General features: G+C 40.8%; 1 protein-coding gene across 2 annotated transcripts; it reads left to right on the top strand.

Moving 5' to 3' along the window:
* The first annotated feature begins 6,318 nt into the window (after nt 1–6,318).
* On the top strand, nt 6,319–14,833 carry LOC147638885 (uncharacterized). 2 transcript variants are annotated; one of them, XM_086785311.1, is made up of 21 exons: nt 6,319–6,697; nt 6,870–6,949; nt 8,573–8,659; nt 8,838–8,888; nt 9,081–9,198; nt 9,301–9,357; nt 9,482–9,546; nt 9,670–9,753; nt 9,891–9,941; nt 10,180–10,242; nt 10,713–10,756; nt 10,919–10,988; nt 11,074–11,136; nt 11,240–11,329; nt 11,431–11,469; nt 12,562–12,711; nt 12,838–12,915; nt 13,437–13,522; nt 13,599–13,650; nt 13,763–13,937; nt 14,024–14,833. In XM_086785311.1, exons 1-21 carry the CDS (start codon nt 6,580–6,582, stop codon nt 14,221–14,223), a joined length of 1,821 nt encoding a protein of 606 aa, XP_086641437.1. In that variant the 5' UTR covers nt 6,319–6,579; the 3' UTR covers nt 14,224–14,833. The 2 variants fall into 2 exon arrangements, with proteins under 2 accessions (XP_086641437.1, XP_086641439.1); XM_086785313.1 differs by lacking the exons at nt 13,599–13,650; nt 13,763–13,937; nt 14,024–14,833 and having other exon boundaries at nt 13,437–13,526.
* The last annotated feature ends 1,475 nt before the right edge of the window (nt 14,834–16,308 follow it).

Genomic DNA, 16,308 nt, shown 5'->3' with positions numbered 1-16,308 from the left:
GAACAAGATTACTCTCGAGAAAGAGAAGCTTCTTTCTTAAGAACAATCTTGTTCCTACAAAGTGCACATGGGGAAGATGGGGAAGACAAAGGGGGAAGACAGAGAGAGACATGAACTTCTCATGTGCACGTTCACAGAGAGAGAGAGAGAGAGAGAGAGAGAGAGAGAGAGAGAGAGAGAGAGAGAGAGAGAGAGAGAGAGAGAGAGAGAGATGATGTTAGAGGTCCCAAGATAGAGAGAGGGGGGTGAGCTTGGTAATGTGGCCATTTGAAAAGTTCGGTTTTCACATGAGCGCCAATTTTGAATGAATAAGAGTATACAAAGATTTGAGTGGATAGGAGTGTATGGAGATTTGAGTTAATGCACGCATATATTAGGGAGATTTAAGTTAAACACACTCACAATTAGATTTGAGTTAGCATAAACACACATTCTATTAACTACCCAGACTATCGTATCATAACTTTCTCTGGTTGAACCACTCCTAGTGGGGCCACAAGATGGGGACTTCATTGTCAGTATAGAGATTGATTTTATGCCATTTTACATAACATGAATTACTTCAGAGACCTACAGCACAGGGAGGAAGTCAAGGTTCTTTAAAATCTCAGAGAAACAAAAATCAGGGCCTAAATAGAATTTTTAAAATATGACTCCAAGAGGAGAAGAATTTTGATCATCTTATGGAACATTCTAGTAAACCGAGGAGAGAAAGGAGATGTCTTTGGTGCCACCAACCCGGACATAACATGAATGAATGCCCAAATCCACATATTATGATTGTTTCTCCTTAAAATGTTTCTACGTCGTGTTTCCAAAGACCTGCTTTGCTTCTACGCAAGAGTAACTAGAGATCCTCAATGCCAAAGAGTTTGCCAAGCCTCCAAAGAAAGATATATGTAAGATTCCCCCCTTCCAAAAATAGGGGAAACACTTAAGATAGTCCACTAAGTCTTATCTTGGAGAAAATTTTCTACTCATTGACACCTTGACCATGCAGAGATTCAAGGTAAGACCTAGTTCTATCCCGCAGGGAGAGCGTGGTCTTCTAAAAATCAAATCACCCATAGGATAATTGATCATAATTTGGGCAACTACTAGTCTTGATTCCTAGAGACAATGCTTTTTTCCTCATCCAGGCAAGGCACAACCGCTGGCCTAGTCTTCTAGAATAGAATTGCTTGAGAACCTATTTATCTAACGTAGGACTTTCACTTAATATGTTGGAAAGCTACCGGACTAATCGGGTCCACCCGTCCGTAGGATGGCGCCGTCGGGGCATTCCATCCTCCCACTTTCCACCCTACTCACGCGTCAATTTGTTTTCTAATTAATCCTACCACACTGTTTAACATAAATAAACATGTTCCTTAATTAAGGCCCTTTTCACAAGGTTTGTTAAAATAGCCTTTTTTCACAATACAATAATGCCAAAGACAAGATTTATAAAAACAAAGTTTAAACATGAATTAATTTCATACAAGCTAAACCGGCTCTCTTATTCTTTTCCTTTATACCGCCGATGATCTAGAATTCGACCTTCCAACCTCTACATGCTGGGCAAAACCCTACGGGACCATACACCTCATCGTCGGCCGGCTGGCTGGCAAGGACTCAAGCCGGCCTGTCGCCCCTCAGGCTCCATCGCTCGATCCTCCCGCCCCTCAGAGGGATGTCTACACACTAGGGTGGGCTAATTCACCGCACTAGCCTGGGCCCTCAGAACTAGGCAGCATCACAATCACTCGCCTCAATCGGCAAACCTCATTCTCCCAATGGTATGAGGGATACCATGAGGGATACCATGGGCCACTCCGGGCCTTACTAACGTCTCCGTCGTCCAGCTACACAAGCACAAGAACGGGGCAGCGTCAAAGGCAGGGAGAAGTTGTACATGTACCATAATTTAACCAAGATAACAATCCATTTATTGAACTAAACCATAGGACTAGAATCCATGTTACCTTCTTAAGAAAATAATCCTTTTCACAAAGATTTTTGCATTTCAACTTGAGATTGCGATAAGACATTCTTTATTTAAGGCATATGCTATTGTTTAAAAGAATACAAACTTTAACTACTAGTAAATCAATCAAATAGATCACTGTTAACAATTAATAGAGAAGCCGGGGCCATACCTTAATCCCTAAGAATGATATATAATTGAGAAACAAAATATGTATATACCTTATAGAAATTTTTGGTTTATCCTTGCCTTTGCTCGTTAACAAGAGCTTTAGAACTTGACATATGAGAATAGAGTCTTCTAATACCTTGTCTTTTGATTGAAATCATCCAATAATCTCCAAGCTTTATCTCCTCTTACTTGTACTGTGACTCTTCTCTCTTTCTAAGGTCTATGGCAAAATGGCCTTCTTCTCTTACAGGGCTATGGCATACTATTCTTTCTCTAAAAGAAAAGCTATGGAGTTTTGGTCTCTTCCTTCGAAAGACCATAGTAATCTAACCTTCTCTTCTAAGATATTAGATAAGAATAAAGGGATATATACATCTCAAGCTCTAAGATTACCTTGAGGCTACTTGCTGCCTTCTTACAGTTTTCCCTGTGTAGAGACCTTGACAGAATCAACAAATTGTTTTGGCCATAACTCTCTGATAAAAACTCAAAATATGGTCATATAACCAGTCAAAAGAACCGGAAGGCATCTGGTCTACAAGCTAACGCAGGTAGAACAGGTAAAAACATCTGTATATAGCCACAAACGCGCCATCTTTAGAAACGCGTTGTTTTTTCACATTTTTAGTATGCATGGACTCTAAATATGTAAAAGTACTCTAAATATGACCTCCTATCACCTAAATTCGAATTTTTATTTTTGGAGATACTTATCTCTAATAGAACTATTCTTATCTTCTTATTTCGTTTAGGATTTTTTTTTTTGGAGCTAATATTTTTATTCTAACACTTTCCTAATGTTTCTAGCCTTATTGACTCACTCTTCTCTAAGTGCACTCTCTTTCCTTCTTGAAATCTATATTAAAAGAGACACATACATACGTGACTTAGGAGGGACCTTACAATATGAGATAGTACCAAAGTACTTCTAGTCCTTCAATATATGGGATATATGATGAGAGGACTGAAAGAAGCCTGGACTGAGATTCTCATGACTCAAATAATGGCCTTATGGAGCTGTGCCACCTCACTCCCACCCATATAAACTTAGAGAAACATTGGGGCTATGGAGGTTCAACCATGAAGTATGTTTGCCGAAGGAGTGGTAAGTGGGCTTGGTAAAGGTGCCATTACTAGTAGTATCGGTGTTATTTTGAAGGTATGCCTCCACATCATATCTATCAAAGTGGAAACATTCATTTTTTGGTTCATCAAAGTGGAAACATTCCTTATTCAATTCATCATAGCTAAACTCCATCATAGATATGGTTTGGTTCATGATAGCAAATATATCTAAATTGTATTGCCAACGTGCATCTCTTTCTACATGAAATGCCAAAGGCAATATAAAATCCTTTCAATACATCATTTAAATATGAAAACACTTGCTCCTACACTTGTTAAAGGCATGTGTTTTAGATATTTGTGCAATGCGTATTTTAGATATTTGTAACATTACACACTAAAGGTTTTCTTGGATAGCTAAATTTGTTTATAGTAACATTTCCTTGCTAAGTCCACATTTCAATAAACGTAGATTTGTAGATGATATTTAGCATTGGGCAGATTACTAGTATATTCAAACACAAAAAAAAACACATGCATTTCAAAATATTTAAAAACAAATATACACCTCCTAGAAGCATTTTTTTGTGTGCATCTTGTCTTTCCCATTGAATATTGCATTTGCCACTTATTAAAAGGAGAAATTTTATACATTTCTTAGATTGGTTATGTAGTATAATCCAAATTTCTATTGGCACAATTACATGCTTACACACATGTATTCAAGTAAGTTTTTATATCTAATGTTCAACATGAACATTTTTTTACAATATAGAAATATTCGAGGTCACATACTATATTCTTGATCACTCCATATATTAGAGTGAATTGTTTTACTATGCTCACTTTAAACAATAATGAATAAAGGCTATACCATATAATAAATGAAAATGACTCAGTGACACTTATTATTCTCATATAGGTAAACTTTGATGGATGTACTATGCTCTCTATGGTCATTTTATAGCTATTTGCCAATACCTTGTGAATCAAGGAACCAAAAATCAAAGACATTCTTAAAATGCTTATATCATCACATGAATCAAATACGGAAAGAAGCCACACGTGTTTGCACATTTTAGGTGCTATGATGTTTAAAAAATGCACTATAAAAAATATTGAGGTTTTTTTTATTGCCTTTGAAAAAACCACTTATAAAAATATTATACAAATAATATAAAGAGGAACATTAAATCTATAAACAAGGTGCAAGGGCCTTCCTCCCTATAGATAACTTAAATGTAAATGGCCTTTATATTGATACCAGTGTTATGTGAGAATGTATCTTAGCATCAATAATGACTTGAGATAGTGGTGATGGCTACAATGGCATTTTGATATTGTTATTCCCAAGAAAATATATTGAGATAGTGATGATGTGTACATGTGATTTGATCTTTCAATGAAAATATATCGATCTTAACCTAGGTCCACTGGTTTTATGACTTAAGGTATTGGAAATGAAACAAGTGGTATGGATATTTGCTAGAATTTCAATGAGACTATACTTTAATGCGATTTGACAAAGATGGTGGAATCCAAGCTACGAAATACGATTGGATGTAACTTGTGCTTTGAATTGTGAAGAATTATTTGATGATTTTGGTTAGTGTGGTTACTTTTATGTGCCTTAGTGGCTACTAATATCCTTATTTTATTGTACCTATTGTCTTTACTTTTGTTACGATTCAAGATTTCCACCATCTAGGTGAAAGGTTTTTTCCAAGAAGAGTACATGTAGCCCTCAGTGGGACAAATAATTCCACTTGGGTGTGTCTAACTAGAAGAAAAAATATGGAAATCAATATACTCATTTTGCACGATGTGGAGAACCATTCAAACTCTTTGAAAGCCCTAAAGTGAGAATATAATATTTTGCCCTAGCTACAATTGCTTTAAAGGCTACCTTATGCAAGTATTATCCACACACCGTAAATCATGAAATCATGTAGAATTATTAATATTCACATACACTATCAGGACAATCAACTACCTTGGTGGTTAGGAGCCTTCGGTGAAACCAATTAACCATACTTTTGGGTGGGACATAGGGCTTATATTATCTACTATTGACCTTGTGGTTAGCATATGGTAGGTTAATTTATGCAAACATTATAACCACTTTGAGTTCAAGGTGACCTTTTTTTTGGGTATTATAAGGAAGGGTGCTAAAATTACAATACCATCACCTCTACAACGGGTGGTGGGTTGATTCGAATTTGATATCACTTGGTAAGGAGGCACATGTGCTACCATTTAACTACGGCCCAAGAGGTAAGTGTAAGGTGACCTTATGCAAGTAAACATGCTCTTTCTACACACATTGAGAATAGGCCACTAAAATGCTACTTTTTCAAACAAAAAAAAAGCCTTTAGTGTATATTGCATGCACTGGTGGGGCTGAAATTTTAAAAAACCATGTCTCTTGCTGTGTACCAGGTTACAGCATCACCCCCCTCCCCCCCCTTCTCTCTCTCTCTCTCTCTCTCTCTCTATCTCTCTCTCTCTCTCTCTCTCTCTCTCTCTCTCATATACAGGGTCCAAGGCGACCACTCGCTCTTTTTCCTAATCTTTGTGTGTAGGAGGTGTAGCCAATAGGAGGGAGGTACGCACAATTGTATGCTAGAGGCATCAATTTTTGGGTGGGGATCATTGTACCTTATAAGAGAGAGGGAGGACGCTAAATGTGGGGCTATGGAGGAGGTGACATGAAGGTGGGGGGATAGAAGATAGAGGGATGAGGCTAGGGAGGGGTGAGGGAGGAGGCCAACTTGCAATCTTGGCAAGGAGGGGGCCCAAGGAAGGCGGATAAATCGCGGTGAGAACAGTGGAGGAGGTGAGGGAGAAGGCAATGGAGGAGGTGAGGGAGAGGGTGCAAGGCTCGTTTTCATTTTTATAATTCGTCTAACTTTGAAGGCCTTCAACCTTATATGCCTAAGGTTTTACTATAGGACGTATTAATTTAATGCTCGCATATATACCCACAATAGACTGGATTGTACTTGTGATCAAGGTATGCCATCTCAACCGATGACCCATCATTACCACACAAACAAAATATTCTTATGATCCATCATGTAAAGTGGGTATCTTGACACACACACACACACACACATACATATTCACATACACAAGTGATTACTTCACATAGTTGAGAACTTGCGAGAGACACACACACATATTCACATTCTATTTCTCTTCTTTCTCTCTCTCTCTCACAACAACATTCTATTGACTAGGATGCCCTTACGGAAATTTAACGTATGACTTACTGAGACGACGAGTTAGAATAAAGCCCCAAGCCGTCCCGCCTCCCTCCGACTCATGTAAACTTGCTCAGAGAAACACTCGCGCTTCTCAGCCGCAGAGGTTGAACCATGAAGTATGTCGTGGTCACCGGAGGAGTGGTGAGCGGGCTTGGTAAAGGTGTCACCGCTAGTAGCATTGGTGTTGTTTTGAAGGCATGCGGCCTCCGCGTCACATCTATCAAAATAGGTAATTGTTCTCTCTGCTTCCCAAATGAAGGAGGAAGAAGCTTGTCGCTTGTGCTTTCAGGCTGCCATGGTTTTGATAAGGTTTTACCTTCTTAACCCTCTGCTTTTTTTTCTGTTCTTTGTTCTTTGTTTTTGGTTTTGGTCCCCCCCTCCCCCCAACCCCCCTCTTCTAGATCCCTACCTCAACACAGATGCCGGGACAATGTCTCCATTCGAACACGGCGAAGTTTTTGTACTCGATGATGGTGGAGAGGTAGCTCCATATGCACAAGTAGTTTGGCATTTTGAATTTGAACTCAAGCTAGTTTATTAATCATACCAATGCTGCTAAACTATCCATTCTATGGGTTGTTATGTGTTCAAAACCCTCTCAATTTTAAAGTTTGGATTCTTTTGGCTTTCATGCACATGCGTGTCTGAACCCCCCTGCCCAGTGCTGCCATCATGAGACCAATTGATTTGTGAGGCTTAAAACATTTTTCGAGCCTTTCACCTTCTACATATTAAGAAATGCCGTGGATGTTTGTTGTGTTGTTGGAGCTTGCGTACAACAGCACTGCAAACCCATCTATAGGACAAGCTCCTTTTCGGGTCATCTATGGAATGCTGGTGCTCCCATCAACTCTTCATGTGAAGGAAGAAGTTTTTGCAGCAGATAAGTATGTTAGAGATCTTGAGGCAGCTTTGGCATTAGTGCGGACAATGGTGCAAAAGTCCTGAAAAGGCAAGGCTTAGAAAGCATCCTGGGAAAGAGGGAGTGTATCCTTAAGTTGTATAATAGATATATGGGCTTTTCAAAGTTATCTATGATGTAGCTTTACAGCTGGCGCTACTTGATCATTGGAGGATTTACAATGTGTTTTGTGTGAGTCTTTCAAGGAAATACGAGGGATGTGAGATTCTAAAGAGCTTTTGGAAATTTCTGTTTATGTTTTTTTGGATGTGATCTCTTACAATAAGGGATTGACACTGTTGATGTGTATATAAGGGTATGATTGTGGGCTAAAATGTTATATTTTACAAGCTTTCCAGGAAATGTACGCTTTTATTCTTTAGCTTCTATTATTATGCTTGTTTTGCTTTATTTTGAGTAGAGAGAGAGAGAGAGAGAGAGAGAGAGAGAGAGAGAGAGAGAGGGGGGGGGGGGGTTCCCTCTGCCACCTCAGAGTCAAGCATGCCCCTTTTTACACTGGATTTGTTTACTGTATAGTTGAGCTGATGTAGGCTGTCGCATGTAGCTGTATGGACAGAAGAGCTAAGGAACGTGTGAATGACATCAGTAGGGTTTGGGTGTGGGGCTGGTACTGTATTGAGCTGATGCAGGATATACAATCATACCTCTGTCTCTCTGTCCCTCTCCCCCCCCCATACGTGAAACCATGGAGCTGTTCTCCACACTGATGATACCACAAATAGTAATTCTTAAACAATATGAGCCAGGTGATGTAGGCTGTCGCATGTAGCTGTATGGACAGAAGAGCTAAGGAACGTGTGAATGACATCAGTAGGGTTTGGGTGTGGGGCTCGTACTGTATTGAGCTGATGCAGGATATACAATCATACCTCTGTCTCTCTGTCCCTCTCCCCCCCCCATACGTGAAACCATGGAGCTGTTCTCCACACTGATGATACCACAAATAGTAATTCTTAAACAATATGAGCCAGGTGGCTACTTTTGTACCTTGTTTTGAGAGGGCTATATTCTCTCCTCAAATGATCATGATCACTATTGAGTCATTTCATTTTCCATTTTTTTTCTATGCTCCAGTTACCTCACGGAACTATTGTGACACTTTTGGGTCTCATAGACCCTTTGGGTCTTTTGCAGATGTTAAATATAAATCTCTCTTTTCAAGAAACGTTTTTGTGTTTGAAGGTTGATTTAGACCTTGGGAATTATGAACGGTTCCTTGACGTGACACTGACAAGAGACAACAATATAACCACAGGGAAGATATATCAGGTCTGCTTTTCCATATTTGCCGTGTTTTTGGTGGATCATAGATAGTGACAGCATTTTTTCAGGACACAGATATATACATTCTGGCTGGTGTTGTGCAGAACAGTGGTGTGTGCATGGAAGCTTCTTGATTTGAAGTACCTTATTATCTAATTATTGTCCTCATCTTTTGTTGTTACAGTCAGTTATCGACAAAGAGCGACGTGGAGATTACTTAGGAAAAACTGTCCAGGTTGGTTTATTAGTTCCAGGTCTGGCAGCAGAAAAATGCAGCCTGTACAACCAATATTTGTTTCTCACATCACTCTTAACGATTCTAGGGAAATGGGCTGTACTTGGTAACACCCATCCTTGAACAAGGTATATGGGAGTACGTAAGGTCTATTTTCTCATCATATTGTTTGCGTTGCCTGTTGTCATTCAGGTCATACCTCATGTCACTGATGCCATTCAAGATTGGATAGAGCGGGTTTCCATGGTTCCTGTTGATGGGAGCAACCGACCTGCAGATGTTTGTGTGATTGAGCTCGGTGGAGTTGTTGGTAATGTCTTCTTTGTTCCTACAGTAGTCTGTAACTGGCTTGTGGAGATGGCTAGGTATAGCCTATGTTTTAGAGTGTAATTTTTTGGTTTTGCTTATACAGGTGACATTGAATCTATGCCCTTTGTGGAGGCTTTGCGGCAGTTTCAGTTCCGAGTTGGTGAGTCTGTTGGGCTGAATTCAATGAGACCACTTTCTTTGCAGCCATGGAATTATTCTCCTGATTTTTTCTGAGCAACAAATTGCTTATGTCCTACTGGTTCAAATAATGAAATCTTATGCAGGTCCCAGCAATTTTTGTCTGGTGCATGTGAGCCTTGTTCCGGTCCTTGGCGTAGTGGGTGAGCAGGTGCCAGATCAAACCTGTGGATCTTTTTTAGCACCCTCTTTAATTTTTACATGACTCGAAGCAAGCATTGCATGTTATCTGCAGCTAGAGAAGGAAGTATTACTTGAATTCTCTGCTTAACAGAAAACCAAGCCAACCCAGCATTCGGTCAGAGAGCTAAGAGCACTGGGTCTAACCCCCAATCTTCTGGCTTGTCGGAGTGCCAAGGTTAGCAGCTTTCTTCTCTTCTTCTTCTTCTTTAAAAGATGCTCATTGTTTTTTTGGTTTCATGTGCGTTGCGTGGATTTGGCCCACAATTTCTGGGACTTTAGATTGTGCCCTCAGTTTTGGAAGTTTTTTCATAGGCCCTTGAACAATCTACAAAGGAGAAGTTATCACAGTTCTGCCATGTTCCGGTATGTTGGAATCATCATGATGCGCGATGCAGCTTCGATTTGATAGCTAGCTGTATGTGATATCATAAATTTGGTGTAAATTTATGGCGACATGTAATGGGCTGGTTGGGTGATTCCGAGGGGAAGAATCGATTATTTGTTGAAAGTATTGATAAGGACACTAATTTGATCCTAGCTAGTTGCCTGGATTCTCTAATGGTAGTGTGGTCCATATATCTAATCAAATTTTTTGTTGCAGGCTGAGCATGTGCTTAACATTCATGATGTTTCAAATATCTGGCATGTACCTTTGTTGCTCAGGGTAAGCATAGTGAACTTTCCTCGTGCCTCAGTCTCATAGTTATTGGAAACGGCTGAATCACAGGGTCTCCAGGCCAAAACATCCGTTTTGCGGTCTTGTGGTCCACAACGTGTGTCTGCTGTTTTCAGGTTTCTTGGCTGTTTGCCCTCTGCAGTTTCAACTGGCGTTTCTACTGTACCCCCCCAGTTTAGGTCATGTCTATGCCAGATGACGTACAATTTTGTATTCTCTCGTCTCGCCTGCCTGCCTGCTTTCTCCTCTCCCTTTCTCCCTCTTCCATTTATCCCTTCCCTTCCCCTCTCTAGCCTGTTCTCCTTCGTTCTCCCCAACTTGTACCTTCCTTGCTGATGTGGATTTTACTTGTTTCGGCCCTCTCAAAAATGCTGTATTTGTTTCTGTTTTCATAGCTACATACAGTTTGGCGGTCCTTTACTTCATTTGATTTGAATTGGTGGCCTTATTTGAGACAGGATCAGAAGGCTCACCTTGCCATCATGAAACAGTTAAATTTGAGGTAAGAAGCTTGATTGCTGAATGATGTCAGGGTCATGCTATCATGGTTTCATTAGCGGTATTGTTTTTATGTTTGTGATATGTCATGTCTTTTCTTGTGAGGCCTTCTTAGAGATCAGCAATCTCTGTGTTTTTCAAACAAAACACTTCTAGTATCATGCAGCTTTGACACAGTTCCCGCCTTGGGAGAGTGGACATCTCGAGCAGAGATTTGTGATAGTCTCTCCTTGCCTGTAAGCTTGCCTACTTTAATGTAGTTGAAGGCTCTTGATAAGTTTATCCCTTCGTTTTCTTATCGTTAATTGTGGTGCTATTCAGGTAAAGATAGCAATGGTTGGAAAGTATACTGGTCTGTCAGATTCTTATCTCTCTGTCATCAAGGTTTGTGATGACGCAATGCTTCTCTGAATGAAGACTTATATCCTTTCTCTGTGTCATCTCTTTTTGTGAACACTTGCATTGTGTCACTTTTTCGTATCTGTAGGCTCTCCTGCATGCATCTATTGCATGCTCCAGAAAATTGTGCATCGAATGGGTGGCTGCTACCGACCTAGAGGATGCAACAAGGGATGAGGTGTGATTTTTGCAGAAGCACCAAGCCATTCAAAGGGGTTACATTTCTTAAACTCATCAACTTTTGATGGAATATTAAAGCAATTTGTGCGTTGCTTGCAGAATCCTGCAGTCCATGCTGCAGCATGGGAAGCCCTCAAGGTATGTATAACTCGACTACTCGTGGGTATGTTTGGGGGAGAAGCAGAGGGGGATGACAAGCGATGATGCCATGGAGCAAAATGAAAATGATAGGTACCTGGATGGTGATGGGGCCTTGTTAGAGCTGTGAAGTCGGAGTCCAACTTTATTTGAAAATTAACCTCGTTAGCAGAGCTCATTGCTCGCAATGAATCCTTGCTTGTGCTGGAGGCTTGCTTGTCATCTCAGTCGTGACCATCAGAGAAACAACTTCAAGGTTTGACACACAACAAGAGGTCTTCTTTCTAGAGATTGCATTTAAGAGCGTTCTTTGTTGGGATAGACAGAGTGGCTTCGTGGGGCTTTTTTTGGTAAGAAATATCAAGGAGTCTCAAAATCCCAAATCAGTTCTACCTGGGCCTTAAAGGTGTCCAGCTCTTGCGCCTACCTGGGTTGTCCATATGTTGTTGTTAGCAGGCTCCCAAATGCTGCCCAAACCTGCACTTGACCGTCCTATGCATCCGATGTTGATATCTTGGCTGTCATCGTTGCCCAACTTGCCAAACTTGCTCAAATAGTCGCTGGCCTACACATTCTCATAGGCTTTTGCCCCCTGGCTCTGGAATTTCCCATCACAAGTGTGCAGCTTTTTTACCCTGGTGTGTCCTTCTGAGCCACAACACTTAGTGACCCTATGCCTTTTGAGATTAGAGCTTGCAATGGTATCTCTCTCACCTAATTTGTCTTGTACATGGCCTCAATGGTCATGGCGCGTGCATGTGGGGCCTGATGCATGTGGCATCTCCTCCTGGGAGCGTTGACCTCAATGCTCTGTCAGGTTTATTGAATCTTCAATCAGTTCTGTCATCAAGTCTGGGATTTGAACCATGAACAATTCCTATGACAACAGCTTTGCTGCTGTTCTTGCCACTTCAAGCAGCTCCTGATTGTTTGCAATGAGCACTGCTGGACGTTTCACCCTGGGAAGTTGAGGCAAGGTTTTGAAACCTTCCATATTAGCGGACAAAATTGTATACAAATTTGGCTCAGAAAGTTAATTTTTGGAATGCAATTTGTAATTGGACTTCGTTTTGGGGTTCTGCATGCTGACAGAATGTAGATGGAGTGCTAGTTCCTGGTGGCTTTGGTGACAGAGGGGTTCAAGGCAAAGTTCTGGCTGCTAAATTTGCAAGGGAGAACAAAATTCCATATTTAGGTGTCTGCCTTGGGATGCAGATTGCTGTAATTGAGTTTTCCTGCTCGGTAAATGATGAGTACACACACAAGTTTTGTCCCAAGTTGTAACTAGTTGTGTTTGATAGAGTTTGAGGAGTTGACTGCATGGAATGGGTGACTAACCTTTGATCTGCTTGTGCATCTTGCGCTCAGGTCCTTAAGCTTGAGAATGCGAACAGCACAGAGTTCAATCCTAAAACACCACATCCATGCGTTTTGTTCATGCCAGAGGTAACTCAGAAACGTACATGATGCATCTATAGACTGTTCCATTTGCAGAAAGTTTGGAATGCTTATGGTTGTGAAGGAGCAACTTGGCAGAAAAAGCTGTTTTGTACTTAAAGGACACAATACATAGGGAAGTGAGGAGAAGGGGAGCTCCTTTGGAGAAAAAGAAGTGTTGTAGGTAAGGGAAGGAGGAGGACAAGTGGGGGAATGAGAAATTATTTTCTTCTTTAAGATGGGCGCAGAACATAAAACATGATGTGGTGGGGCGTGATTGCCATGTGTTGAAGCCTGAAGGGGTAAGGGAAGGAGGATGTGTGTGGGGGAACGAGAATACATTTTCTTTTCTAAGATGGGCATATGACATGGAATATGATGTGGTGGCACATGCTTGCCATGTGACTATCATGTGATTGCCTCGCGACTTGATACATTCACATGACTTGGAATGTGATGTGGCACGTAAATGCCTCATGATTGACACGTTAACTCGAAGCGTTGTCTCAATGTTTTCCCTTCTCTTGCAGGTATCAAAGACTCACATGGGTGGCACGATGAGGCTGGGAACAAGGAGAACATATTTTCAGACTCCTGATTGTCTGACTGCAAAGTTGTAGGTTTTCTTTTCTAGCAATATATAACACTCGTGAAACACTCTTTAGTTTCTGACACACTTGGCTTTTGCGAAGGTACAAGACGGAGGAACTTTATGTTGAGGAACGCCACAGGCATAGATATGAAGTGAGTTTGGTTTTTGCATACTAAATGCTCTATATTTTTTTTGGTTTCTTGGATGGTGAGGGGCTTGGTTGTGTAATCATCCAGATGGCTGGCCGTATCATGGTGTTTGCAGGTGAATCCAGACATGATTGATAAGCTTGAAGCAGCTGGTCTTCAGTTTGTTGGCAAGGATGAGAGTGGGCGGCGCATGGAGATACTGGAGCTTCCTGAACACCCTTATTTTATTGGTGTTCAGTTCCATCCAGAGTTCAAATCAAGGCCTGGGAAGCCCTCACCTGTTTTTCTAGGTCGATTTTTTGTCCATTGGGCTTCAAGGGCTTTATCTCTGCAGGCTACAGATTTGTCTGACTAAGATGCTCCCGTTTTTGGACAGGTCTTATCCTGGCTGCTTCAGGTGGTTTGGCTTCCTATCTGCAAGGACATGCATCAGTCTTATCAGACCCATCTACCAGGCTAGCCAATGGATATAGCAAAAGTGAGGTGCATGGTCATTGCCAAACCTCTAATATACGTTCTAATGGTTGTAATACAGAATTTTCTTCAAGAGGCCCTTCAAATGGTATGCATACTTGACCCAGCTGCAGTTATGGCCATAATGAAGATGCCTTGCCTCTCAAAGGGGCCAAAATGAAGACATTGTGGCTCTGAAAGGTGACCTCAGTATGGAAACAGGTTCTAATTACAGACATTCAACTCCCTTAAGAAGGCCATTCAAATGGTATACACGGGGTTGCTTGATTGATGCTATTGAATATAGATATGAGGCTAGACATCTCATCTGCTCTGTTAGAGGTCTCAGTTTTGCACCATATGTCTTGAATTATAGATAGGGAGGTTTTTTTTGGAGCCGATAGTAATATATTGCTACATAGCCATCTCTCTCTAAGGCTTATTTTGCACTAGATGGCAGTGGGCAATCTACTATATAGAGGCTTTAGTTGTGTACAAGATGGTGAACGCCCTACTGTTAAACCACCCTCTGTTACTGTTGCATCTTTTGTTTTGAAAGATTGCTGCCTGCACTTGCAATTTACTTTGAAGCTCACACGGAAAGAGGTGGCAGTCTTGCATGGAATGTGCAGTTGCAACTAATATTCATATTTTCTACTGGCATGGTAGATGGTAAGTAACCTTATATTTGTTTTAAAAAAAAATCGAGTAAAAGAACGGTCTGGTTGAGTCAGCCATTGTGTACATGGTGAGAATGAAAACATGTTCTCTTTAGTAAGTCACAACAGACGGTGGGGACTATTGTGAACTCCTACTTGGGGGATCTCAAAATGTCTTTAATTCTCCTCTCTCTAGAATTTTCTCTCCCTCTTCTTAACAAAATGTATGAGGACATGCTTGTGCTAATGGACTGTGACACATTACTTGAGTTCAATTTTTTAGTCCTAATCGCTTGGTGAAGTTATTGCTATGACAATGTATCGTGTGTGCTTTTTATATAAACATCTCAATAGAACTTTTATAGATGGTTGGTGGGCTCTTGCTGGAGTGGCTAAATTTAGTCCACCCTACTCAAAGGTTATGGGTTCACACTGTGACAGGTGCCGTCATCACCCATGCCTCCACCTGCCGACAAAGAGATTTGAGCTGTAAAAAAAGATCTCTTATAACATTCAAATGAGTTTTAGGTCACCTGCAATCTTGACTTCATTACACTCATCAGTTTTTGGCTATAATTCTTAAACTGCCTCATTCTCTTAGGCCTTGTAAATTAATTTATTGGTTGAAGATTATCTTGGAAGCTATTGACATGCATAGATTATGTAAATTAATTTATTGGTTGAAGATTATCGTGGAAGCTACTGACATGCATAGATGAAGAATTGCCATAAGGGTCCATAACTCTCTTTTTAGCATGTTGTCTACCTCTCTCCCTTGGCTTTTAGGCTCTCTTCCATCAGTCCTTATAGGTTTCCAAAGTCATTCTCTGCATCCTTTAGAGCTCAACCATCAAGATCTTAGCAGTCCATTTAGCTTTTGGGTCCTGCTGCTCTTGACCCACCATTCCCATGTTTTTCTTTACTTTTCACCCTTGGCATTGAGAGAAGTTTGTCTAGGCACAAAATTCAGCCTCTTGCTCTCTTTTTATGTCTTTTCCCCTGTTCATGTGGTGTTCATGGGTCTGTTATTGATGGGATTTACCAAGCTTGCTAACTTGAAGTGCTCAACTCAAAGCCGATGTGTCTCGTTTCTTGGTCCCAACTTTCTGTTACCACCATTATCTTGTTCTTCCTGGTCTTTGGCATCGTTAGCTTGGAAGGAATATTGTTGGGGGCAGAGTTACTGCATGGACAGAGGCTTTCTTGGTGGGCTTCTAAGGGGATCTTTCTTCTGCACCTCTGAAACAAGCCCTCAACTATGAGAGAATTGCTTGCATTTACGATGCTTTGCATGAAGTTTACATGCCCAACTTAACCGGGTTAGTTTTTTGTGTTCACCACCTAATAATAGCACCCCCTAGCTTGAGGCTAGATACATACATCAACTAATTAATCATAGAGAACAGATCAATCGATTGATCATAGACTGTCACGGCCAAATGTTGGACTAGCTCTTGACCTAGGCATGACTAAGGTCTTAATCTACTTAAAATTCTCCTTGGATCATTTGCACTCCACTCCTTATAGGGGCATACAAACTTGGGAAAAG

The sequence above is a fragment of the Cibotium barometz genome, chromosome 4, assembly GCF_041138505.1.
Source record: "Cibotium barometz isolate CiBa-2024 chromosome 4, ASM4113850v1, whole genome shotgun sequence".
Lineage (NCBI taxonomy): Eukaryota > Viridiplantae > Streptophyta > Polypodiopsida > Cyatheales > Cibotiaceae > Cibotium > Cibotium barometz.
Note: the sequence above shows the minus strand (reverse complement) of the source record. Positions and strands in the feature narration are given on the sequence as shown.

What these genes read in the sequence shown, in the direction of transcription:
- LOC147638885 (XM_086785311.1), top strand. Translation starts at nt 6,580, where the DNA reads ATGAAGTATGTCGTGGTCACCGGAGGAGTGGTGAGCGGGCTTGGTAAA. An exon ending in CCACAGGGAAGATATATCAG is followed by an intron (nt 8,660 to 8,837) that starts GTCTGCTTTTCC and finishes TTGTTGTTACAG; the next exon opens with TCAGTTATCGACAAAGAGCG. An exon ending in GATTGTCTGACTGCAAAGTT is followed by an intron (nt 13,523 to 13,598) that starts GTAGGTTTTCTT and finishes GCTTTTGCGAAG; the next exon opens with GTACAAGACGGAGGAACTTT.